Below are 24,668 nucleotides of genomic sequence, written 5' to 3'. Positions count from 1 at the left end.
GAAGGTGCAGGTCGGGGGTGCGGATGTGTGATGACGCTATTATCTGGCCAGTTGTTAGCGGAGTCGGATGTAATTTCTCTGTCGGTACTGACGTATGTGGTAAAGAGGATGATGGGGATGAAGACCGATGAAGACTTTCAGGCCATTAGAGATGCATATTTCATATATCGTGCTATCGTGCTGGATGTTTTATAGGTACAGTGTGTGTGTGTGCGCGCGTTCATGCATGCATGCATGCGTGTATTGCTCTCAGCAGGCTCCAGTAGGGGGTAGGACGTGGGTGTGTGTGTCTGTCTGTGTTCTAGACAGATCTCAGCAGGGGGTGTGCGCAGACACAGACACGGCCATTTCTGCACTATCACGCACACACTCAGACACATTTTCAGCCCCGTCACCCCACACACTCGCATAACCAGTCATATCAACAGTCGCAATTGTGGATACATGATTTTTACGCTTCTACTCGCCTAATGTAAGTCTATCACATGCCACCTTAAACCTTTTTATTAAATAACCATTGATTTCATGCTACTTCCTTCCCAGCTTTATCTTTCTCCGTAACGCCTCTACACACATATTACCGAGAGGTCATATATGACAGGATGAGATGAATCCACAGGTATAAGTTTTTCCCAGCGTCTTGCACAGAACTGAGGGAAATCTCAACTCGGAGTTAACAGTTTTAAAAAATAATAAGAATAACACTCGTGGACGAATTTCAAAATGTTTATTGGGCATATAGTGCGCTATGTAGGTTCTACAGCGCCGTTATTTTACACCCTGCACTCTTAAACATAAAGGTGCTTCAGTGGTTCTTTACAGAACCATAGGTTCTTCTTATTGTCAAGAACCATTTTTCATTGTATAGGGTTGTTGAGATATGCCTTTTTTTTTTTTTTTTTGATATTTCATTAAAGGTTCTTCGGAGCAGTGTATTGGTTCTACAAGGTATCATCCCTTAACAGGTTAAATGAACCCTATAAAGTTCTTGGTGGGACTGGAAAAGGTACTTTTAAGAACCTTACTTTGGTTTCTTAAAGCGCTAACTAAAGGTTTTTAGAGAACTTATGATAATAAGATTCCTTGTTGCACTGCTATGAAGAACCATTTGTGGGTTATTTAAAGCACCAGTAAATAGATGGTTCTCTGAAGAACTTGAGAGCAAAAGGTTCTTTGTGCAACTTAAAAGGTTTCCCTGATGGCACCGAAAGATCCTTTATTGGTTCTAACTGGAACCTTTATTATTTTTTTTACGAGTGTATGTAGCGATCATATATAGAGAACAGAAAGCAGTTTGGGATTCAGTTTGGGAAATGATTCCTCCATGATGAAGCGAAGATGAAGCTGGATCCCGGCTAGCTTCGGTAATGCACGCTCCAGTATTATGAAAGCGATAATGTGGGTAAATATATATCAATTCAAACGAGCCTTCCGATCAAATGCGACGCACTTTCATGGCTCCATGCAAATGCATAATGTAGCGCTGGTGCCGATGTTCGTTATGATCTCATTAATATTCAAATACATTTCAATACTAACGTCTTTATACACTCGGAATGTACACTCAGTATGTCATCAGTATGTGTGTGTAGAATTTTAAACACACACACACACACACAGTGCAGATGGAAAGCCCTGCACAGCCCAGCTGTCTGCTTCTCTTCATCCACTCATTTCCTCCAGTGCTCTCGGTTAATATTTAACCACACATTAGGACCGGTGAACACACCGGTGAGTCCCATGTTAGCAGACACGGTTTATGGACCGAGTTTGTCATTCTGTGCATGTGCACTTGAATGTGATGTGTAGCAGTGTGAATATTTCCTGGGACAAGCCAACTCTTATGTGAACCTCCGGCGCCGTGTCTCGGTTTAAACTTTAATGGCTGCGCGAATCCTTTGTTCTCTCGCCGTGTAAACTTCAGTATGACTCCAGGCTCAGGTTGTACTGTAGTGCTGCGTTGTAGTATGAACAAACCCTCCACGCTTACTTGGCTCTTTGTGGCGAAGTCAAACGCGTTCGGTTGATTCGCTGTGTAATTAATCATCTGAATTACTTACGGATGTATTAGTCTTAATGATTTAAGTTATTCATTTCTGGCTTGCAGGATATTAGCAGCGTGACACACTCGGAGGAAAGCGCGATCCACTCTCTTCCGCATGCATGAACTCTCACATGTCCACCGTTATGAGCTAGTGTCGCTCTGATCGACAGGGGAGGGAGTGTATGGCATTAGAGGAGCAAATTGACCATGTGTATATATTTGTACTGGGTAATATTCACTCCTCAACTGTCGAGGAATCTTTTTTTTTCTGCACGGTTACTCGTGTAGTATGACATGTAATCAAGAGAATGAAATCATACATGTTCTCATGCGAGTGTTTGCAGCTACAACTGTGCTGCTCAGGCTGTTTAGTCTGCATGGAAAAGTCTATGTTTTAAAGAGAGACTCTGGCGAGATTGGTTACAGTTCTGCGGCTGGGGAATTTTGCCCAGTGGCTATATATGTGTTTGTGTGTGTGTGTGTGTGAAAGACTCCAGTCTCATCTATTATCATGCCACTGAGCCACAGCCTCGCTTTCTCCCTCGCTTAGTCTTCCTCACTCCAGTTGCTCACCTCCTGTGTAATCTCATGTGGATTGCCATTCATTCAACCCTAACTCAAATATGCACACAGCAAAAACACATTAGCATAGCCACTTAAACACACTCCGAGCACCTCATACATCTTAATGATTTCTTCCACGCCTCTTCGCCACCTCCTGCTGTCCGATTCAGTGAGGAATTAGAGCGGCGTCACTTAGGAAAAGCCCAAACTGCAACTCTCTCTGTTAGACATTGAATAAAAGCTGGCTGCCCTTTAACCCTTCGCGATAGATTGTAAGAAAAGTGTTTCTACCGAATCTTTGATCAGTTTACGGCATGTTAGGATATATGTAAATCAATCATAACCCCACATGAGGAGATAGATGTATATGCATTTGCTATAAATAAATATCTTGATTAAAGGACAAAAACATTAGAAAGTGTGTTAGTAAGGTGATGGGCCACCATAAACTGCTAAAACCAACTCAAGACCAATTCCCCCATTGGCCCTTCTCTATCTTGGGCCCCCTAATAATCCCCATCACTCTCTCCTCTCCACTAATAGCTGGTGTGTGGTGGGCGTTCTGGCGCAATATGGCTGCCGCCCCATTGTCCATGTGGATGCTACACACCAGTGATGGTTGAGGAGACCCCCCCCCATGCTATGTAAAGCACTTTCATTGTCTACAAAGGCGCTATATAAATGTAACTGTAAATAAAAAACGTCTTCAGTGATCCTTGGCAAAAATTAGACAAGTCTCGGGAACGGTACTCCATTCTTCCAAAAGATATTCCCTCAGTTGATGTTTTGATGATGATGATGGTCGCAAGTGCTGACTGAAACATCACTCCAAAATCTCTCCTAGGTGTCCAATGTCCCGTAGCACGGCCTCATCAAATCATTTAGCGAACCATTGTATCCTGTGGATGGGGGCGGGGTCATCCTGGAAGAAACCATGTCCATCAGAAATATTCTATCATAGGATAAATGTGATCAGATGCTCCCTTTTAAAGGGACAAGTGGACACAAACCACAGCAATATATCAGAGACACCTTTTTTTTTCTTTCTATTAATTTGTCACTCTTGTCCAGTTCTCCTCTCCGCAGCTTTAGGCTTTTTAATCCTGATTAAATAGGACATGGCACACGCAGTAGCTTTTCATCTGCTGCTAAACCCTTTTGAACAAGATTCCCTATTGTAGCCTCTCTCTCTCTGTCTCTCTTTTTCCATTTGAAATCTGGGTTAGTGATTTGACAAGCTATGCTTACATCATTGTCGCTCAAATGTTGTCTGCCCTGTTCTTATCTTCACAGCTGATAAAGAAAATGGTGGTCTCCGTGGTCAGAATATCAGAGTGGCTATAAATACAAAACCTAAACATCTTTCATTTGAAAGATCTTGTCATGTCAAAAAGCCAGGCTGAACGTATGCGCTCATGGATGCAATTCGATCCAAACGGGATTGTGATGAGAAAGTCGCAGATTGCATCCACTGCAGAATTGGTCAGCTTTTTGCTATTGATCATGTGTCATTTCAGGGAAGGCCGACAGCCAGGAAAAAAACCAACAACAGCAACAAACAAAAAAATACCCGAGAAGCTTCTGAAGCATCCATACGCATATCCAAAATGCAGCTACTATTTACAGTGTATGCATGAAAAGATATTTGTTTTATCTTTTTAGTCTGGAGATTAAATTTGTGGCTAATCTTAGTTCAGTATGTTTTTAACAAGCCTCGCAAATGACAACCTCACGAATGGTAACTTTTTAAATAGCACATTTTAGTTGGATAAATATTCCACCCCGAATCTAACTCTGTAAAAGCTGATTTAAAAAAAAAAAAAAATCTTATTCAGAAATGATTAATAAAGGGACTATTCTTCAAATGAACTGAACATTAGCAACGTTCTAGAAATGTATTTGAAATGTCCCTGACATTCATTATAACAATTACATTCTTTAGAACAATGCAGGATCGTTGAAGTTTTAGTTAACAACACACACACACGTTCATGGCACAAAATAGGTCAGTCAATCTGGTCTGAAGAAGAAGAAAAAATAGATCTTATCCAATATAATCCAGAGTGCCACACTCCAGCTGTGTAGGAGCACATGACTGCTCAAGTTCATATTTCTCTGCTTAAATGTAGCAACTCTGTATAATGCATGCAAATAAGTTTCCAGTCCTGTGGTTCACAAGGAAGTCGAAGCGTCCCAAAGAGTTTTAGAATAAATAAATCTTGCAAAAAATGTGTCACTGAGCCTAGTGCTCATGTTAGATAAGAAAGGTTAATGCATCGTCTACTTATCAAATCCCTGCATGAATTAGGATTGTTAAGGCAGGGAAATGGGGAAAAATGGCTTGGCTCTATGCACCACAATATAAAAATATGCATACATTATCACAGGTTGTTACTTCACCTTCAGTAATGTGGTTCCTGCTCTGAAACATCCTGTTCCTTGAAATCTTTTTGCACTTACCCAGAATATTTTCACCATCTACCGGTGTTATTGAAACGCACCGCATTTTTTCCAGTACTCCAATATATATCGAATCTAAAATGAATCTAGATGCTATGGATGAATGTTTGTTTGATAATTTACGTTTACAATATATTATTCCTTGTTCATTATGTAGTCTCACTGATTTCACTTTCTCACTCCTTCTCAGAGAAAGAGACATTTCTGGAGCCTTTTGTCCTGAGGGACCTGTTGCCGTCCTCAATTGGGAGTTACTACCGGTACGTTGGCTCGCTCACTACTCCACCCTGCAGTAAAGTAGTGGAGTGGATCGTCTTCAGCCGGCCTGTCTTCCTGTCCTACAGACAGGTGAGTGTGTGTGTGTGTGTGTGTGTGTCATTTGCAACATGACGACAATGTTTTCTGGGTTTGATTTGTGTATTTTGCAGTCTAACAACTGGTGAGCCAGCCAGGAGCTGCAAAATACAAAGGGATGAAGGAAAAAGGGGCAGGAATTTAAGATATATGATGTAGAGAGGTCATTTCTGTATATATGTTCACAAAATTAGGCTCTCATAAGCTGGAAAAAAAAGGCTGGGTTTGATTTGTCTTTTGCCACCCCTTGCTAGTTTGCCAGTTGTTAGGACTTGATTTGAAGCGAGCCAGACTATAATTGGCAAGAATTTAAGACAAAAGTCATGGAGCGGTCATTTCTGTATTCAGGAGAGATGTTCACAAAATTAGGCTCTCATAAGCCGGTAAAAAATCGGAGTATGATTGTGTCTTTTCCAGCTCCTGGCTGGCTTTCCAGTTGTTCTGATTTTTTTGATGCGAGCCAGCCACGAGATGCCAGGAATTTAAGATGAAAGTTGTGTAGGGGTTATTTCTCTATTCAGCAGAGATGTTCACAAAATTACACTCGGATAAGCTGAAAGGGTCTGAGTTTGAGTTTGTCTTTTGTCACTCCTGGCTGGCTCTCCACTCGCTAGATTTCGAAGCGAGGCAGATAGTTGTTGACAAGAATTTAAGGTGTCAGCTAAGGATGATAAGTGTGAAGGGGTCATTTGGTAAAAAGAGATGGTCACAAAATTAGGCTCTCGTAAACGGGGCCAGGGGGGTGGGGGAGGGGTAGGGGTAGTCGGGAGTCTGAGTATGATTGTATTTTGCAACAGAAGGCTTGGCTCGACAGCTGTTAGATTTTGATGCATGTGAAGAGTGTCAAAAGTCCAGGTCATACCAGATAATAAGACTGTGCGTATCCAGAAAAGAGGTGTCTAACACAGATTTAACCCGAACGTGCTGACCTGATGGGTATTGTTTCCAATGCTTATTACACAAACCCTTCTTATCTTACAACATTAGGTGTGTTAGCTGAGGTTGCAACAAAATTCTGCAGGGTAGCAAATGCCTTACGAAATGAATAGCACTTAAGAATAAGAGCCACACTGTGCTGTGGATCTTTCTAATTATCCGAGATCACAAACACAATCTCCAACTCATTCTCGAAACTCATTTCATTCTCTTTCATCTGCTACTCTTTCTCTCTTTATCTCTCACTCATTCAATTCTCTCCAGTGAGCTCCTCGCATCCACATCAAGGACGTACATAAAAATGCAAGTCGGTAGATAATCCCGTACTCCTGCGCTTGTTAATTGACGCAGGCGGCTCACATAGTGAGCTGTACACCGCTCTGTAATAATGGAAACAAACAGCCGAAGGAAGCTGTGTGACGGTGCGTTAACTAGACGACCCGGGGGCCTCCACCCACCCACCCACCACCCTCCTCTCCTCCTCTGCCTCCTCCTCTCCACCACGCGGAGTGTTTGGCTTAAACCCTAATGAGCTGAAATGAGTTTGCTTAGGGAGCGCGACGAAAGCAGGCCAAGTGTGGATGACGAATTCAGTTGATTTGTGTGAGCACGGCGAGGAAAGCAAAGACACAACAAGGAGGAGGAGGAGGAGGAGGAGGAGGCTACCGGGGCGGTCCAGCATCACACAATCATCCTTGGAAAGGAGAAAAGATAGACTCGGTCTGTCAGCTGGGCAGTTAGTGTCAGCGAGAGGGAGAAGGAGAGGACGAAATTGAGAGGACAGAACGAGTACAGAGTCAGTGTAATAAAAATAAACGGCATGGAAAATGTCTCTTGCATAGATCTGTTCTCAAATTTATTCATGTATAAAATTGTAAGTGTGATAACAAGCATAAATAACGGTTTTGGCCAGGACTATATTTACACTTCCCTATTGCATTCACTTGAATGTTTTAATTAGCAACAGAACACAGGATTGATGATGTTGTTGTTGTTGTTGTTGTTGTTAAAATTGGAATTCGAAAAAAGATTATTGAGTCAGAGGACGAAAGAATACTATATAATAGGATATTCCTGAGCAGCTGTGAGACATTCCTCTAAGTGTCATTCACATTCAGTGCTGTGTGTCAGGGGAGTTGAGTCAGAAGTAGTCGAAAGTTTGCACTCACACCAGCTCAGATACGTCAAACATCAAGTTCAGGCAACGCAGAAGTCCGACTGTACGTTACTATGAGAGGTAAATGGATTCAAGAGTGATCGATTTTTCTTGCTGAACATTTATATGTTCTCTAATTTGATTGGAAGCGAGTGAAAGCTAGGAAGTCGACTCATCCTCGTTGTAGTTTGTAACCTTGCCCAGGTGTAAAGTCGAGGAACTCATGATAGTAACGCTGTGTTTGACTAAACTCGGAAGCGGGAAGTCGGAACGATGTCATTTTCGAACTCCTCTATAATACAGTTTAAAAAGAGCAGCCATGTTGATTTGATGCCACTTGCTAAAACTTGGGGTTGAGGAGACTTTCTTTCGAAGTAAGAATTCCATGTTGAGGAGATGTTTTCTTTGGTTTTTCCTAATCTGAGTTACAAGCTGTAGTCGAACGCAGCACAAGACGTCCGAGGTGTCTGCTCATCCCAGTGTGAACAGTACGTATTGTTCTGAGCTTGGACTAACGTCCTAACACGATCGAGCGGACATGTTTGACAAGCTAGAGAACAAAACAGCTTTTGGAAATGACAAAACATTATAATTTTGTTTCCTACACTATGTTTCCGTTGACTAGCTGGAGATATCGGGCTATTTCATGTGCGTTGGTCTCTGAGATGTGCGCACCCTCGACACAGCAGTGTGCTTTTAGATCATTCCAGAACAGCCAAGAGATGGTTCAATTTTTCTGTAATACTGAGGGAACACAGCATGTTATTATATGCTCAAAGTTGTGAATTCTTAGCCCACATTCCACATGTTTTTTGCATATTTATTTATTTATTTATTTATTTATTTAACCAGACCGGGTGAAATTCAAAAATCTTATATCGAGCCCGTTTATAATAACAGGTTATAAGAGAACAGGATAGTGTTTTAAAATAAACGTAATATGAATGAATTTCATACCTTTACGTTGGCTATCGAGATGTTTTGTATATCAGTTTCTTTTTTATGCTTAAAAATATGGCAAAAACACTATAAAAGGGATTTATAGAATTTACTGAAATATCATCCAGTATAATAGATTGTTCAGTATAATTGTCAAGTAATAAAATACGAGGCAACAAAATGCTTTGCTGTTGTAGTTATATACTCTTTTGTTAACTCTAAGGGATTTTTATAAGAGGGAGAATTTATCGAATTTTCCATTTATTTGATTATATACAAGGCACACAGAGAGAAAGCGTCTTTGACTTGGGCTGGCCCACAGCCTTTCATGACAAGGCGAGATTTTTTTTTCCATCCCTTTTCCTCCAGTTAGTGGCCATTAGGAGGTCATTTAAAGCGATTGACACTGGGAGCGCTTTTGTCCTCTCGTTTCCTCCTGTGATTTGGTTTGAAAGAAATAGATAAAAGCGCTGTAGAAGATCACGACGACAGTGCTGCCTCTCTTTTCTCGCTGTTTTTTTTTTCCCTCTCCCTATTTTTCCTCTCTCTCTCTCTCTCTCTCTCTCTATCTTGTTCTCTCTATCTTGCTCTCTCTTTTGTTGCTGATGAGTCAGGGAAGTAGGTCACAGCGAGCGACAGGCGTAGCTCAGAGGTACTTTTAGCGCAGATCGATGCCGCCTCACTCGCACAGGTCTGACACACACGCTCCGTCTGGTACATGTCACACACCAGCTGCACACACACACACACACACACAAATACACTCGAATATGAATATTGTGACATGCACTCAAATCTGTGTCTGTTGTATGGTGTGGCTTCTCATCAGGGATTATTTCACTGTTTTGCTTCACACACAGATTTTCAGGATTATTGTTGCACTAAGCTGTTTACCTCCGAGGTTTCAGCCATATTACAGACTCACAGATTGTGATTAGGAGATTATCTCTCATAGCTGCATACTGACACAAGGCTAGAGGAGCTAGATCTTGTATTTATATCTTGGTAAGGGACAAACGTCCTCGAAAAAGATATTAACGTCTGACAGTTTTGACATTGTGGAGACATCTGGCTGGTCCTATTTGGGGGGGGGGGGGGGGGGGGGTGGCAGGGGGATGGGGGGATCTTTAACATTTTTATTTTTATTTTTTAATAAACTAAAAAACGAAAAGTTCCCAAAGGTTTTGTTTTATTTACTGAGTTTAGATTTAGGTGTAGCAAAGCATTAATTAGCTGCATTAATAATTGTATCGGTGTATGGTTGTCACAAGTAAATAAAAAAAAGAAAAGAAAAACAGACGTGTATGTGAGATCAGCTGTTCCTGGCTTGATTAATGATGCTAAATTGAGATTTAAGGCGGGGGGGGGGGGGGGGGGGGGGGGTCATCTACTTATTTTGTCTAGTTCCATCACTGAGACTTTTGGTCTTGAAACAGAAACTTGTGACATAAGAGGCTTTCATTACCATGACAACGGTTTGAGCAAATTCTTTTCCTCCACCATTAAAAATAAATAAAACATGAGTGCAGTGGGTTTTGAGGATTGTTGACAACATATAACAAAATATCAGATATCACTGAGAAGGAGCCACATTACTAATTCTAGTGCTAGTGCTGATGAAATTTGCTTTGAGCAGTTACTCAGAAATACAGTATCTCACAAAAGTGAGTACACCCCTCACATTTTTGTAAATATTTGATTATATCTTTTCATGTGACAACACTGAAGAAATGACACTTTGCTACAGTGTAAAGTAGTGAGTGTACAGCTTGTGTAACAGTGTACATTTGCTGTCCCCTCAAAATAACTCAACACACAGCCATTAATGTCTAAACCACTGGCAACAAAAGTGAGTACACCCCTAAGTGAAAATGTCCAAATTGGGCCCAAAGTGTCAATATTTTGTGTGGCCACCATTATTTTCCAGCACTGCCTTAACCCTCTTGGGCATGGAGTTCACCAGAGCTTCACAGGTTGCCACTGGAGTCCTCTTCCACTCCTCCATGACGATATCACGGAGCTGGTGGATGTTAGAGACCTTATACTCCTCCACCTTCCGTTTGAGGATGCCCCACAGATGCTCAATAGGGTTTAGGTCTGGAGACATGCTTGGCCAGTCCATCACCTTCACCCTCATCTTCTTTAACAAGGCAGTGGTCATCTTGGAGGTGTTTGGGGTCGTTATCATGCTGGAATACATGCTGGGATCATGCTTTGCTTCAGTATGTCATAGTACATGTTGACATTCATGGTTCCCTCAATGAACTGTAGCTCCCCAGTGCCGGCAGCTCTCATGCAGCCCCAGACCATGACATTCCCACCGCCACACACGCTTGACACCATCTGAGCCAAATAAGTTTATCTTGGTTTCATCAGACCACAGGACATGGTTCCAGTAATGCATGTCGTTAGTCTGCTTGTCTTCAGCAAACTGTTTGTGGGCTTTCTTGTGCATCATCTTTAGAAGAGGCTTCCGTCTGGGGCGACAGCCATGCAGACCAATTTGATGCAGTGTGCGGCGTATGGTCTGAGCACTGACAGGCTGACCCCCCACCCCTTCAACCTCTGCAGCAATGCCGGCAGCACTTATACGTCTATTTCCCAAAGACAACCTCTGGATATGACGCTGAGCACGTGCACTCAACTTCTTTGGTCGACCATGGCGAGGCCTGTTCTGAGTGGAACCTGTCCTGTTAAACCGCTGTATGGTCTTGGCCACCGTGCTGCAGCTCAGTGTCAGGGTCTTGGCAATCTTCTTCTAGCCTAGGCCATCTTTATGTAGAGCAACAATTCTTTTTTCAGATCCTCAGAGAGTTCTTTGCCATGAGGTGCCATGTTGAACTTCCAGTGACCAGTATGAGGGAGTGTGAGAGCGATGACACCAAATTTAACACACCTGCTCCCCATTCACACCTGAGACCTTGTAACATTAACAAATCACATGACACCGGGAGGGAAAATGGCTAACTGGGGCCAGTTTGAACATGTTCACTTAGGGGTGTACTCACTTTTGTTGCCAGCGGTTTAGACATTAATGGCTGTGTGTTGAGTTATTTTGAGGGGACGGCAAATTTACACTGTTACACAAGCTGTACACTCACTACTTTACACTGTAGCAAAGTGTCATTTCTTCAGTGTTGTCACATTAAAAGATATAATCAAGTATTTACAAAGATGTGAGGGGTGTACTCACTTTTGTGAGATACTGTATAACCGGATTATTAAATAAACTTGCTTGCAACTTGTAAAACTGCCCATGTGTTAGTTTGACGCTGTTCATTACTACACCTCCGAATCTGATAACGTAACGTTTCAGTGGAAACATGTCACAGGTTCCCTGTCAGGAAGCTGAGTCTCTTTCTGCACTTAATCCCTGTCTGACTGATGAATACAAGAGTTTTATCTAAAGAGAGAGAGAGAGAGAAATGGAGTGATTTAAGACAGCTATAGGGACAGAGAGGAGGTGTAGTAGGCAGCTAGTGCTGATGGAGGAGGGTTCGTCTGATGGTTATGGCCTGTGTGTTGCGCTCCACCTGGCCGTGCACACTCTTCTTTCACTCCTGCTCTGTGCTCTCGCTCGGTCTTTATGAGAGAGAAGTCATTTAGGAACGAGCACAAGATGAGTAAATAAGATGGGAGGAAGGGGATTTAGCAAGAATATATCCCGGACTGAGATTCATCTGATCTATATATCCATTCAGCCTCTTGAGGCCTGTTAGAGGGCAATGCTTACAAGCGCTGCTACACACACACACACACACACACACAAAAAAAAATGCCCACTGTGCTGATATAGCTATTTTATTTCCTAGATATCTCCTGTCTTCCCTCTCTCTTTCTTGCTCTCTCTCTCTCTCTGTCTCACACACACACACACACACACACACATATACACCTCAGTATATGTTAATGGCAATGTTGGGTACTAACACACTACATGTGATCTGGATTACATCATCTGATCTGGTTAGAGAGATCAGACCGTGTGCACTGTGTTAATCAGATTATATTTCTATGGATTACTTAATTAAATGTTTTAAATCATGGTGTATTCATTCTTCATTTACAGACTGTGCTCATAAACTGCTTGATAGCTCTCATTACAGCTGTTAATGATCTATCTCCAGTTTTGCTCTTCTCTCTGCGCTTTGGGCTTTTAATTCTGTTCCCTTAAACTGTTCATAGTAAAGATTTTTATCGCCAGACGTATCATCTTATGATTACAGAAGTACTTTCTGCGCAGTCCAGAGCAACTAAAAACACATGAAAATACATCAACTTTGTGAAACATTCAGGTGGAAACGTAGCAGATTGAAGCCCACGCTTTCCATCTGGCACATGAATTATAAAAAAAAACTTTAAGCATGGCTCATGCCACTTTTGGCCCACAATACACCTCGCCTGTTTCCGAAACTGATCCATATGTGCCGAAAGTCTTAATCATCTGCTGTCTGGGAAAGCGGTGCTTTAAAAGGGACATGTGTTTATGCTAATCAGCTTTCAGCTATGCTTGTAAGGGGACACTTTTATGTTTGGTGATAAAATAAAATATTAATATGGAGTTTGTGTGATAACATCCAGGTTGTAAAGTAATATATTGTCATACAGATTGTAATTACATTTTCAGAATCATTTACGCTTCGTAGCTCCAGGACCGCCGGTTTGATCTTGAACTCGTGGTCACGGTCTTTTATGCTTTTGATGTCACATGACACGTCTTGGCCCTAGTCTGCGGAAAATCTGCGGTAATATATAAACTATTTCAACCTCCTGCGAAAATTGCGGAGTTTGCACGATTTTGCGTTCATTTCTGCGATCACAAAATTGTGAAATCCTGGTGGGACCGGTCCGTGTCGAGTTTTGCATGTTCTCGTGTCAGCACGGGTCTCCTCCGGGTTCTCCGGTTTCCTCTGGTCGGTGGATTGGCTACTCTATATTGCCTCTAGGTGTGAATGAGTGAATGAAATGGGTGTAAATGGTGCATTGCAGTGAATGTATTTGGATTCTCACGCCCAGGATATCTCCCAGGATAGACTCCAGATCCACCACATCCCTGACCAGGATAAAATATAGATTCTTGATGTCACAAAATTTCACTACAAGATTTTTAACAAACAAGGTGCAAATGAGAAAGAAAGAAAGAACTGTTTTATCTGAAGCCTTAACCAGAACAGAGTAAACATATTGAGGCCAATTCTCAATAAGTTTAATAATATGGAAGTTTGAGTTTGAAAAGTGTAGCGATTGAATCAGTAAACCCCACAAGAGGGCGCTATGTTACGACACTGATGGGAATGAAGATGGCAGAAAGTAGCCGAGGAACGTGAATTTTTTTTTTTTTTTCTGAACTTATATAGCGCTTTTTTAACCTTAGCGGTTCCTAAGTGCTTTACACTGGTTCTCATTCACACACTCACACACCAATGGTAGCAGAGCTGCCATGCAAGGCGCTAACTTGCCATCGGGAGCAACTTGGGGTTCAGTGTCTTGCCCGAGGACACTTCGGTATGTGGAGTCACGTGGGCCGAGAATCGAACCGCCAACCCTACGATTAGTGGACAAGCCGCTCTACCACCTGAGCCTCAGCCGACCATGATGTTGACGTTAACGTCTTCCCATTTTAGCAAACGAGCCACATGTGACGATGTCAAGACGTGCAACATGATGTGCTTTCTGAGTTTCTGAAGCTATTGTTCCACCCTGAGACGAAGCACGTGAACAGTAATTTACCTCGTAGTAAATGTACAGATTTGTAAAACAGAGTTGTTGAGGTTAGGGTGAATTTATTCAAATTTATTTTTCTTCATGTAAACATGCAAAGCCTTGGTGAGTTTTTTTTTTTGTACTGCACTGATAAACTTCTCTCTGTCTCTGTGCATGTGTGTCTCTTTCACACAGTTGGAGGCGTTCTACTCTATCTTCACCACCGAGCAGCAGGACCATGTGAAGTCAGTGGAGTACCTGCGCAATAACGTCCGCCCACTGCAGAGTCTGGACAACCGGGAAGTGTACAAATCCGCCGTCAAAGACGCCTGGCTGCCCTATCTGACCGACCCCTACGGAACCGAGTCCTCCAAAGGTGTGATGGCTTCTCTGAGACGTGTGTGTGTGTGTGAGAAAGAAAGAGAGCTTGGGTATAACTAGGAAACACTTTTTCAATGACAAGTGTGTGTGTACGGGCACGTTGCCCTTGAAAAGCTGCAGTCCAGTGCCTTTCCTGTGAGAGAGTACTGCCGTCATGCAGGGAGGGAGAGAGAGGGGGACTGGCTGGGTTAAGATGGAGTGCATAACAACACGCCATATGCTACTTACACACACTCTCTCTCACTGTCTCTCTCTCTCTCTCTCTCTCTCTCTCTCTCTCTCTCTCTCTCTCTCACACACACACACACATCTAGTAATGAAGACTCCATGCACCGTAACATATTATCAGGATGTGGAGCGTACATGCATACACATATAAGCAGAAATAAAGCAATGGCGTGTATCACACAAGTGTGTACTCAGTAGAATATAGACAGGTATAAAGCACATGAAAGACTCTGTGTGTGCATGTGCTTCACAGAAGCATCCATGTTCTTTGTAGTTTGCTCACGTTTTCACCGCTTGCAGGCGCTTCATGGTGAGATAACGATAGCTCAGTCCCTCACGGCTCCTCCGTCCATCACCTCAAACACACTGTTGGTTGTTTGGGTTTTTTTTCTTTCTTTCCCCATTTCTTGCTGTGTTATGATTTATTTCCCTCTCTGTTTTTAAAGGAGTACTTCAGTATTTTTCAGCCTAATTTATTGCATCAGTACTAGCTTATGTGTGATTATAACGGCCCAAAAAAATTCCCCCTGTAGCGATAAAACGCAATAACGATCGACTCGAAACTCAAAATGGAAGTCGTGGTGCAGTTGACCGTAAACAGACTTAAAGATGTGTGGAGGTTATTGAAAAACTCCGAAACATCCCATTAAGTTCTCCGTCTCTTCGAGTCGGTTTCGTACCGTACGGTTCGTTCGCATTCGGATTTTTTCTTTCATTAGAGTGGAAAATCAGACTAATCAGAGTTTGGGTCGTTACAACCTCGTGTCATTGCGCGTGTTTGATCTCAACTCAAGGCCCGTTTCCTCCGCCTCCTCATCCCTCGCTCAGCCAGACGTTTCCACAGCGCACTTTAAAATCACACCAAACGCACCAACATGGCCTGGAGCAACCTGGAGGCTCTAATCAGACTCAGAATTAATTTCAGAGCTCAGAAATAATTCAGGAACAAAAGCAATGGCAAAGGAGCTTATTTTATCCCCGACGTGTGATTGTTTCATCTTGGCAGCAAGTCAAAATCATTTTGGATGCGATTCAGGAAGAATGTGGTAGGAAGAGGTGATGGTTCAGAAGCAGGCGGTGTAAAGGAGGGATGTACGGAGGCGTATCAAGGGAGATCTGGAGGCTGGGGTGGAGCGCTCATGCTATATGTCAAAGCATATCTTGAGATCAGAAAACAGAGAGCAGCATGTAGTGCATATACTTGTGTCTATAGCCATGTCTGATAACTATTCACATGTCTGATTACTGCTATTGAAGTAATATTTCAACTTCGAACCATATTATTAAAAATCTCTAAAATCGTCGTGCTTGTGTTCGCCCTTGCAGGAATTTGATGCCTCGACTCCCACGGGCGTGACAAGATTTTATTAAAAACGGAGACACCAGCAACGATTTTATTACAACCGAATAGAGCCGTGAAAGTGAAACATCACTTTATACCCCTGAACATGTTATTTTACACTGTTCTAATTAATATATGTAAAATAATAATGTGTTTCATGCCTAAAAACTACTAATAATGCACTAAAGATCCTTTACTAATTTGATTTAAAAATCCCAGGATCTTTGAACGTGCGAGATTTTGCAGTATGCAAACTCGTTTCTTGCCGTCACGAGCAGCTAGCTAGCAAACAGCTAACAGCAACTCAAGGAGCATTTCCCTATCAGAGTTCCGATTTGCATGATCGTATGCACAGCTGTATACCGTAACATTTTAAGATTTTATCAATTATTAATCTAATATTTATTCAACGTTTAATATATATAGATTTGACTTTTTAAAAAAAAACAAAAACCAACAAACATAAGCAAATACTGTTTGTGAAACACCGATCTGTGTAATGAGAATCACAGAAAAAAAAAAAGTGAAGCAGAATCCACTCCAGTCTTGAACCTAAAGCCCTAACAACCACATGAAAAAGGCATTGGCTGCAATATTGACTAACTTAAAAAACAACCCTACTGCCCTACAAGCACGTATATTTTCTGCCTTTCTCTCCTTTCTTTGCTCAGCACGCTAATAATCTCCACTTCTTTTGTGTTCTCTTTGCATCGCTTCCTCAAGGCCTCTGCTAATTGACTGCAACTCCACTACAATTTGTGCTTAACGTAGCTGTTCAAGGTTTTTGACATATTAGCGTTCGCTTTCTCTCCACCAAGCTTTCTGCCCCCCAAAACACACTCACACACACTCACACTCACACACAGACACACACACACGTACATTAATCTTCTACCACTCTGTTACGGTCAAATAGCCGCAGGGTCAGGAATGGCCTTTTTTATTAAATGCCTTTTTGCGCGTCTCCTAAGAGTGCTGCTTTCTCAACACGCACCCCACTCCACTTTGGACCGGTGAGGACAAGAAACAGGATAAAAAATAAATCTGAGGGACCTTCATGCTAACCTGTGCTTCTCTGTTTTTGTTGGTACTATCTGAAACTCTGAAACTATTGGAACAGCAAGGCCAATTCAATTCACAGATGAATATGACAAGGGAGTTTAGAATTTCAGCTTTTATTTCCTGGTATTTATATCTAGATGTGTTAAATGATATGGAACATACCACATTTTGCACCAGAGCACCCAATTTGTAGGCGAGCAAAAATATTGGAACATTTGACTGACAGGTGTTTCTTGTTACAAGGTGTGTCCTGTTAGACTGATTGTTTAAACAATAAATAGCTGTGAACATCTGCTCTTGGTTTTAGCCTTCAGTTTCACCTGTGAAGACTACAGGTTGTTACATTTGTTGTTAAAAAGGATAAGCCAACATGAAGATCAGAGAGCTGTCTATGGGAGAAAAGCAAACCATTTTGCCGCTGAGAAAAGAGGGAGAATGTGTACTGAGCAAACAGACAGATTGGAATTCGCAAAGAATTACGGAGATGAGGCACACAATTTCTGGAACCAAGATTAACTGCTAACAAAGTGAAGGGCAAAGTGTAGAGAAAGAAAGGATTGTCTAATGATCAAAAACATAGAAGCTCATCTGTGAAACTTGAAACCATGAAGCTTGCATGGCTGCTTCTGGAACATTCTCACTAGTCTTTCCTGATGAGGTAATTCATGATGGTAGCAGCAGAATAAATTCAAAGGTTTACAGGAACACATTTTCTGCCAATTTACAGAGAAATGCATCCAAATTAATCGGGAGGAACTTCATCATGCAGCAAGACAATGATCCAAAACACACTGCCAACACAAAAAAGGACTTTATCAGGGGGGACGTGGAAGGTTTTAGACTGGCCAAGTCAATCACCAGACCTAAACCCAGTCGAACATGCACTGAACCCCCCGAAGAGGAGACTGAAGGGAGAACCCAAACAAACTGAAAGAAAGAAGCTGCGGTAAAAATATGGAAAAGCATCATAAAGAAGAAATCAACAATTCAGTGATGACAGTGGGTCACAGGCTTTGTACAGTTATTACAAGCAAGGGATATGCAACCAATTATTAAATTTCATTTACTTCAAGACTTATCTGTTCCTATACTTATGCTCACTTGGGTGGTCTGATACAAAAGGTTCTAGGTTTTACGTTATTTAACAGATCTAGATGGTAAATACCAGGAAATAAATGAACCTAAACTCTTGTCTCATATCCATCTTTTCATCTCAAACTCAGATGTCTTTGGTGTACAGCACAAACAAATGAACCGGCCTTGCTGTTCCAATAGTTTCGGCGGGGACTGTATGTGCATCCACTTGTTTAACCCAGTTTTTTCCACACTACTGCTTACTGTCTTTATCTGTCACCATTAGAGCCTGTTGTTCAGGGGATTGGAGCAACATGAACATCAGCTCTCATGCCACACACACCAATCAGCCTGAGGACACTCATTCTCCCCAAAACACACCGCATTAAAGCACCAGGACATCTGCACACAGGCCCAGTTTACAGCAGGTTTTGGGGATTAGGAAAGGAGCCATATTCATGTCTAAGTGCTCTGAGTAAAGCCTTCACTAATCCCAGTAGTAGAGCGAACGTTGTGTGGAGCTAACCTACTAGCACACCATGGCAAAGCTCTTGCTTATGTTTTTGCCCTAGCTGTGTTTCATATTTTCTTTTTGACACAATTTTGTGAACATTACCCGGCAAAAACAGATTAAAGCCCGGCGTTACATACAGCCCAGCGCTATACTGAACCATATGCTAGCACCTAATATGCTAATCTCTTCAACATTTTTGTCTTGGAATCAAATAAGAGCACATATGCAAACTTTTAAATAAATAAAAAAAAAAACATGCCGTGCCAGAGTAAAAGCTGTTTGGCTCCAAAACCCTCATAGCACCAAAATGAAAATAGCAACTAGACTAATAAATATATATTATAAATATATGAGATGTTATTGCATCTTCTCTCACTGCCTCTGGTATTTCTGAATTGTCTTTACTTTTGATATTGGAAAGAAAAGGTTCTTTAAGTGTATTATCCACCCTGGCAAGCGAGCATTAAATTACATTATTGTGTCAGGAAACCTGGCTTTTCTGACATAACATTATTACTAAGACTACATTCGAGATTTAGATTCATGTCATTACACGATTTTAAAACAATTTCTGTCTTTATTATTTCAAATGGAGGACACACAAACACTGAAAACACTGAAACAAAATACATTTGGCGATATGCATCAAATGAATGATCTGCCGGGATATTCTCTTTTCTTATGGAGAGTAGAGGATTCCGCTTGTTTGTGCTCTTATTTGTGGCCTCCCTATTACTAGCATTCAGCTAAAAAATACATCACTGAAAGTACTCGTTTTGTAATCATTGAATTTGTTTATTACTTATTAGTCCGTTAAAAAACATCTTTACTTGACTATTTTACCTCAAAATGCTATTGCGGCTAGCAGTGACCAAGCTACTAGCTACCATGATGTTCAGTTGATACTATCCAGTAATGTTTTATTTTGTTTTATATTGTGACTTTATATAAGTATATAAAGGTATCTGAATGTCTTTACAGCATTCCTTTAATGGCAGATCTTCACTATTTAAATATGAACATGCAACACGTTTCCAGCATTTGGGGGAAATGTAGCTAGCACGTGATGTAAAAGCTAGCTAGATAGCTAAGCTGACCTACTTTGAGAACTACCCTTTTTTTCTTTTCTTTTTTTTCTCTCATTAAGCTAATGTTCTTTCTTTTTCAGAAGCTAGCCATGTATATTAGTGTGGGCAGCTGTAAAACAATCTTATGTGAGCTAGCAAACTTTTTAATACACAGTATGTGAGCTAAATCCAAGGAAGATTGCTTTTTAATAGCAAAAGTCCTGAGCTCTAGCGTTTCAAACTTCGCCTTCCTCTCTCTATTACAGACTGCACACACTGCGAAAGTCAATCGTTTCTGATTTTACTAGTTTAAATCTAATATAGCTCACTAGCTACTGAAGCTCTCATAATTAGCTCACTTGCTCTGAGACATTCACTCTCAGATAGGCTCCATTCCATATTAACATTAACATTAATGATCTTCTATTAGCATTCGCATTTTGGATGTAGCAGCATACTGTACGTTCTTAATGTTAGTGTTAGCAGCACAGCTTTGCTTTGATTGTGCCTGGCCACAGGAGAGCGATGTGCATAGTTCTGCCCTCTGCTAATACACACTGCAGATGTTCCTATGTCATAGATGTGTGTGAGTGTGGGTGTGTGGTTGTGTGGGTGGGTGGCTCATGACCATTGAGGCATGTTACGAATGAAAGTCATCTCACGCATTACCATAGGCCATTATAGTGCGCGATTGTGCCTGCATGTTTATTAGCCCTCTCCTCCATTAGCGCTGGTAATAGGAGCCTCTTCAACATCACAAGTATCAGTAGAATTAGTTTAATTAGCATCGTTTTGCATGCAGTGGTTCCCCTGTGGCTGGAGGTGAGAGTGTGGATGTGTGTGTGTGTGTATGTATATATGGATGTGTGTGTAGGTGAGTTGAGGGTGCATTGGAAGCAAAGAGGGAAGAGATCTGTGTGTGTGTGTGTGTGTGTGTGTGTGTGTGTGTGTGTGTGTGTGTGTTGAAGGTGGCCATGGTGTTCTGAGAGAGCTGGGCAGAGGAGGAGGGGCAGCATGGAAGCAGGCACGGTTTGGGGAAGGCATGACGCAATCCATAAAAAATGAGAGAGAGGGAGAGAGAGGAATGGGGTAGGCACTCTGGTCAAACAGAGCCATCTACTGGCCACTTAGTGAGGACGTTTATGTGAACGAGAGTGGGAGAGGATAATCGTGGGAGAGTAAATCATATATCAGACACAGCAGTGTTATTTTTACTGGCCACTTATTTAGTCCAGTGCCTTGTTAGTCCATCTCTGTCAGTTTCAATATCTGACCACAGAACTACTGTTGCCTGGATATTTTGGATTGGAGGACTGTTTCCTGTCTCACTGTTGACAACACCATTGCTGCAACTTAAATGGTCATATCACCATGTCACTGAATGATGCACCACCCAAATAGTTTTTGCTCACCGGGGGTCCACTGGTCTTTTTTTATTATTGTTGGAGGGAGTAAAGAGGAGTGGAGACATTGTGCATAGCAGCACATGGGCTACATTTAGTAATTGTACACCTACAAAGATGTTAGACTCACCAGAGAAAATGGCCAATGAGTGTATATACAAGGACGGTGTAGAGAATAAACTTGCCATTGAGTGGCTGATTACACTATAAACTGGAGGCGTTAACCGAAAACAGAATTTGACTTTTAAATGTAATGGTTACTCGATATCGGGTGTCTTTACATCCCAGAGAAACTCTGTTGAGAGGAAGTGGTACTGGATGGATCCAGGTGTCCGTATCTGTCGGTCCAAATGAAGGTGTTGCCAGAGTGCCTGTCAGTCCTAATGGAAAAGGTGTGCCTGTCAGTCTAAGTGAAGTAGACGTTGTGTTTGTGGCTACCAGAACTAGTGAAGGAGGTATGGCCTTAATTTAGTCAGTTTCAGAGAAGAAGGTGTGGCCTCTCTGCCTGTCAGTCTCTGAGAAAAATGCATGGCCTTTGAATATGTCTGTCACAGTGAAGGAGGCATGACATTTGTGCCTGTCAGTCCCAGTGAACTAGACATGGCCAGTGTGATGGAGGTGTGGCCTCTGTCCCTGTCAGTCCCAGTGCTGGAGGTGTGGCCTCTATCCCTGTCAGTCCCAGTGATAGAGGTCTGGTCTCTGTCCCTGTGATGGAGGTGTGGTCTCTGTTCCTGTCAGTCCCAGTGATAGAGGTCTGGTCTCTGTCCCTGTCAGTCCCTGTGATAGAGGTGTGGCCTCTGTCCCTGTCAATCCCTGTGATAGAGGTGTGGCCTCTGTCCCTATCAGTCCCAGTGATAGAGGTGTGGCCTCAGTCCCTCTCAGTCCCAGTGAAAGAGGTGTGGCCTCAGTCCCAGTGATAGAGGTGTGGCCTCAGTCCCTGTCAGTCCCTGTGATAGAGGTGTGGCCTCTGTCCCTATCAGTCCCAGTGATAGAGGTGTGGCCTCTGTCCCTATCAGTCCCAGTGATAGAGGTGTGGCCTCAGTCCCTCTCAGTCCCAGTGATAGAGGTGTGGCCTCAGTCCCTGTGATAGAGGTGTGGTCTCTGTCCCTATCAGTCCCAGTGATAGAGGTGTGGCCTCAGTCCCTGTCAGTCCCTGTGATAGAGGTGTGGCCTCAGTCCCTCTCAGTCCCTGTGATAGAGGTGTGGCCTCAGTCCCTCTCAGTCCCAGTGATAGAGGTGTGGCCTCTGTCCCTAGTCCCTGTGATAGAGGTGTGGCCTCTGTGCCTGTCAGTCCCAGTGATAGAGGTGTGGCCTCTGTCCCTATCAGTCCCAGTGATAGAGGTGTGGCCTCAGTCCCAGTGATAGAGGTGTGGCCTCAGTCCCTGTCAGTCCCTGTGATAGAGGTGTGGCCTCTGTCCCTATCAGTCCCAGTGATAGAGGTGTGGCCTCAGTCCCTCTCAGTCCCAGTGATAGAGGTGTGGCCTCAGTCCCTCTCAGTCCCAGTGATAGAGGTGTGGCCTCAGTCCCTGTCAGTCCCTGTGATAGAGGTGTGGCCTCAGTCCCTATCAGTCCCAGTGATAGAGGTGTGGCCTCAGTCCCTCTCAGTCCCAGTGATACAGGTGTGGCCTCAGTCCCAGTGATAGAGGTGTGGTCTCTGTCCCTATCAGTCCCAGTGATAGAGGTGTGGCCTCAGTCCCTGTCAGTCCCTGTGATAGAGGTGTGGCCTCAGTCCCTCTCAGTCCCAGTGATAGAGGTGTGGCCTCAGTCCCTCTCAGTCCCAGTGATAGAGGTGTGGCCTCAGTCCCTATCAGTCCCAGTGATAGAGGTGTGGCCTCAGTCCCTCTCAGTCCCAGTGATACAGGTGTGGCCTCAGTCCCAGTGATAGAGGTGTGGTCTCTGTCCCTATCAGTCCCAGTGATAGAGGTGTGGCCTCAGTCCCTGTCAGTCCCTGTGATAGAGGTGTGGCCTCTGTCCCTAGTCCCTGTGATAGAGGTGTGGCCTCTGTGCCTGTCAGTCCCAGTGATAGAGGTGTGGCCTCTGTGCGTGTCCGTCCCAGTGATAGAGGTGTGGCCTCTGTGCCTGACAGTCCCAGTGATAGAGGTGTGGCCTCAGTCCCTGTCAGTCCCTGTGAAAGAGACCAGACATTGTTTTGTCTTTCCTGAGTGTGGGTTTTAGTAAAAGTTACAGAACGCCGAGACCAATGGATTTGAACGAGTTGGAGAAATGTAATTATCAATCTCCCATGGGTGTCAGTGTCAGGTAAATATAGCTCTCGTGCATGATAACGGTGAATAAACACATTAGTCACAGAGCTCTACTCATAAACACATCACTGCAAATTTGTTCCAGAACTAAAGGCAACAATCAAAGCCTCATTGGCCATCAACAAAAACAAACAAACAATAACAAATATTCAATGTTCCAAATAAAACACACAAGCATGAGATAAGAGTAACAACTTATTACTGTTATGCAGAGAATAGAATATTGTACCGAGTCGATGGAGGATAGTGCACATGTCAGCAGTAATGCTTTTGTTAGCACAATGGATTTCTGATTAAAAGTGAAACTTGTGAGTCTGCCTCATGGTAGCGCACGTTTACACCATGCCTCCTTCACTATATCCATTTAAAAAAAGCTTATACGGATTTAAACAGCGCTGAAAGTAAAGCCTTTGAGAGAAGTAGGAGACATGAACTGCTGATGTGTTGTATTTTCTCATATCATTTGCGCTTTGTCTTCACAGATGAAGCAATAATCAGCGTATGCATCTCACAGAAAATGTACACCATTTTGTCTCTTTGTCTCTCTCGCTCTCATTTACTGTTGTTTATCAGTGTTTGAGGGAGAACAACACATCTCGCTTGTACACACAGACACACACACAGGCACAAAAACACAAACACTGGCAGTATGAATGACCTGCAGGCAGGTATATATGAGTTTGTGGATTATATTATTCACAATGAGGCCATGGGGAGCCATGACTCACTCGCACAATTACAGTGCTCTCTTTTTCCCCATATGATCACTATCTCTCACTACAGCTTTCCTGTCGCGCTTTCTCTATTCGTCTCTTTGTCATTCAAAGCAGCAAATAGACGGCCGTGTCATAATCAAAGCTGCCATTATGAAACGCTTGTGTGTGTGTGTGTGTGTGTGTGTGTGTGTATGTATGTGTGTGTGTGTTTGCAGCCTGCAGCAGTGCTCCCATCAACATGCAAGTTCAGCCTCTGAATAAAACAGCCCTGGTGGTGCGATGGTCTCGGCCCGAGATCACCTACGACCCGCCCATCATCAGCTACCTCATCTCCTACAGCTGGACCCGAAACGACGAGGAGTACGAGGAGACGTACGTCAAAGGCAGCGACCAAAAACTGGTGAGCCATAGTGTTCATTTTGTCGATGGAAAAACTACTATAAAAAAACCCCCAACTTTCT

General features: G+C 42.8%; 1 protein-coding gene across 2 annotated transcripts in view; it reads left to right on the top strand.

Annotated features, from left to right (window-relative positions):
• ptprga (protein tyrosine phosphatase receptor type Ga) overlaps positions 1-24,668 on the top strand; it is a 305,123-nt gene that overhangs the window by 233,302 nt on the left and 47,153 nt on the right. For both annotated transcript variants that reach the window (XM_017450210.3, XM_017450211.3), the window contains exons 7-9: positions 5,259-5,416; positions 14,352-14,532; positions 24,423-24,607. In XM_017450210.3, the coding sequence (XP_017305699.2) occupies positions 5,259-5,416; positions 14,352-14,532; positions 24,423-24,607 (524 nt within the window). The remainder of the gene's footprint in view (positions 1-5,258; positions 5,417-14,351; positions 14,533-24,422; positions 24,608-24,668) is intronic.

This window comes from Ictalurus punctatus, chromosome 21 (assembly GCF_001660625.3).
Source record: "Ictalurus punctatus breed USDA103 chromosome 21, Coco_2.0, whole genome shotgun sequence".
NCBI classification, from domain to species: Eukaryota; Metazoa; Chordata; class Actinopteri; order Siluriformes; family Ictaluridae; genus Ictalurus; species Ictalurus punctatus.
The sequence above is the reverse complement of the archived record's forward strand: the minus strand, read 5'-3'. Positions and strand labels throughout refer to the sequence as shown.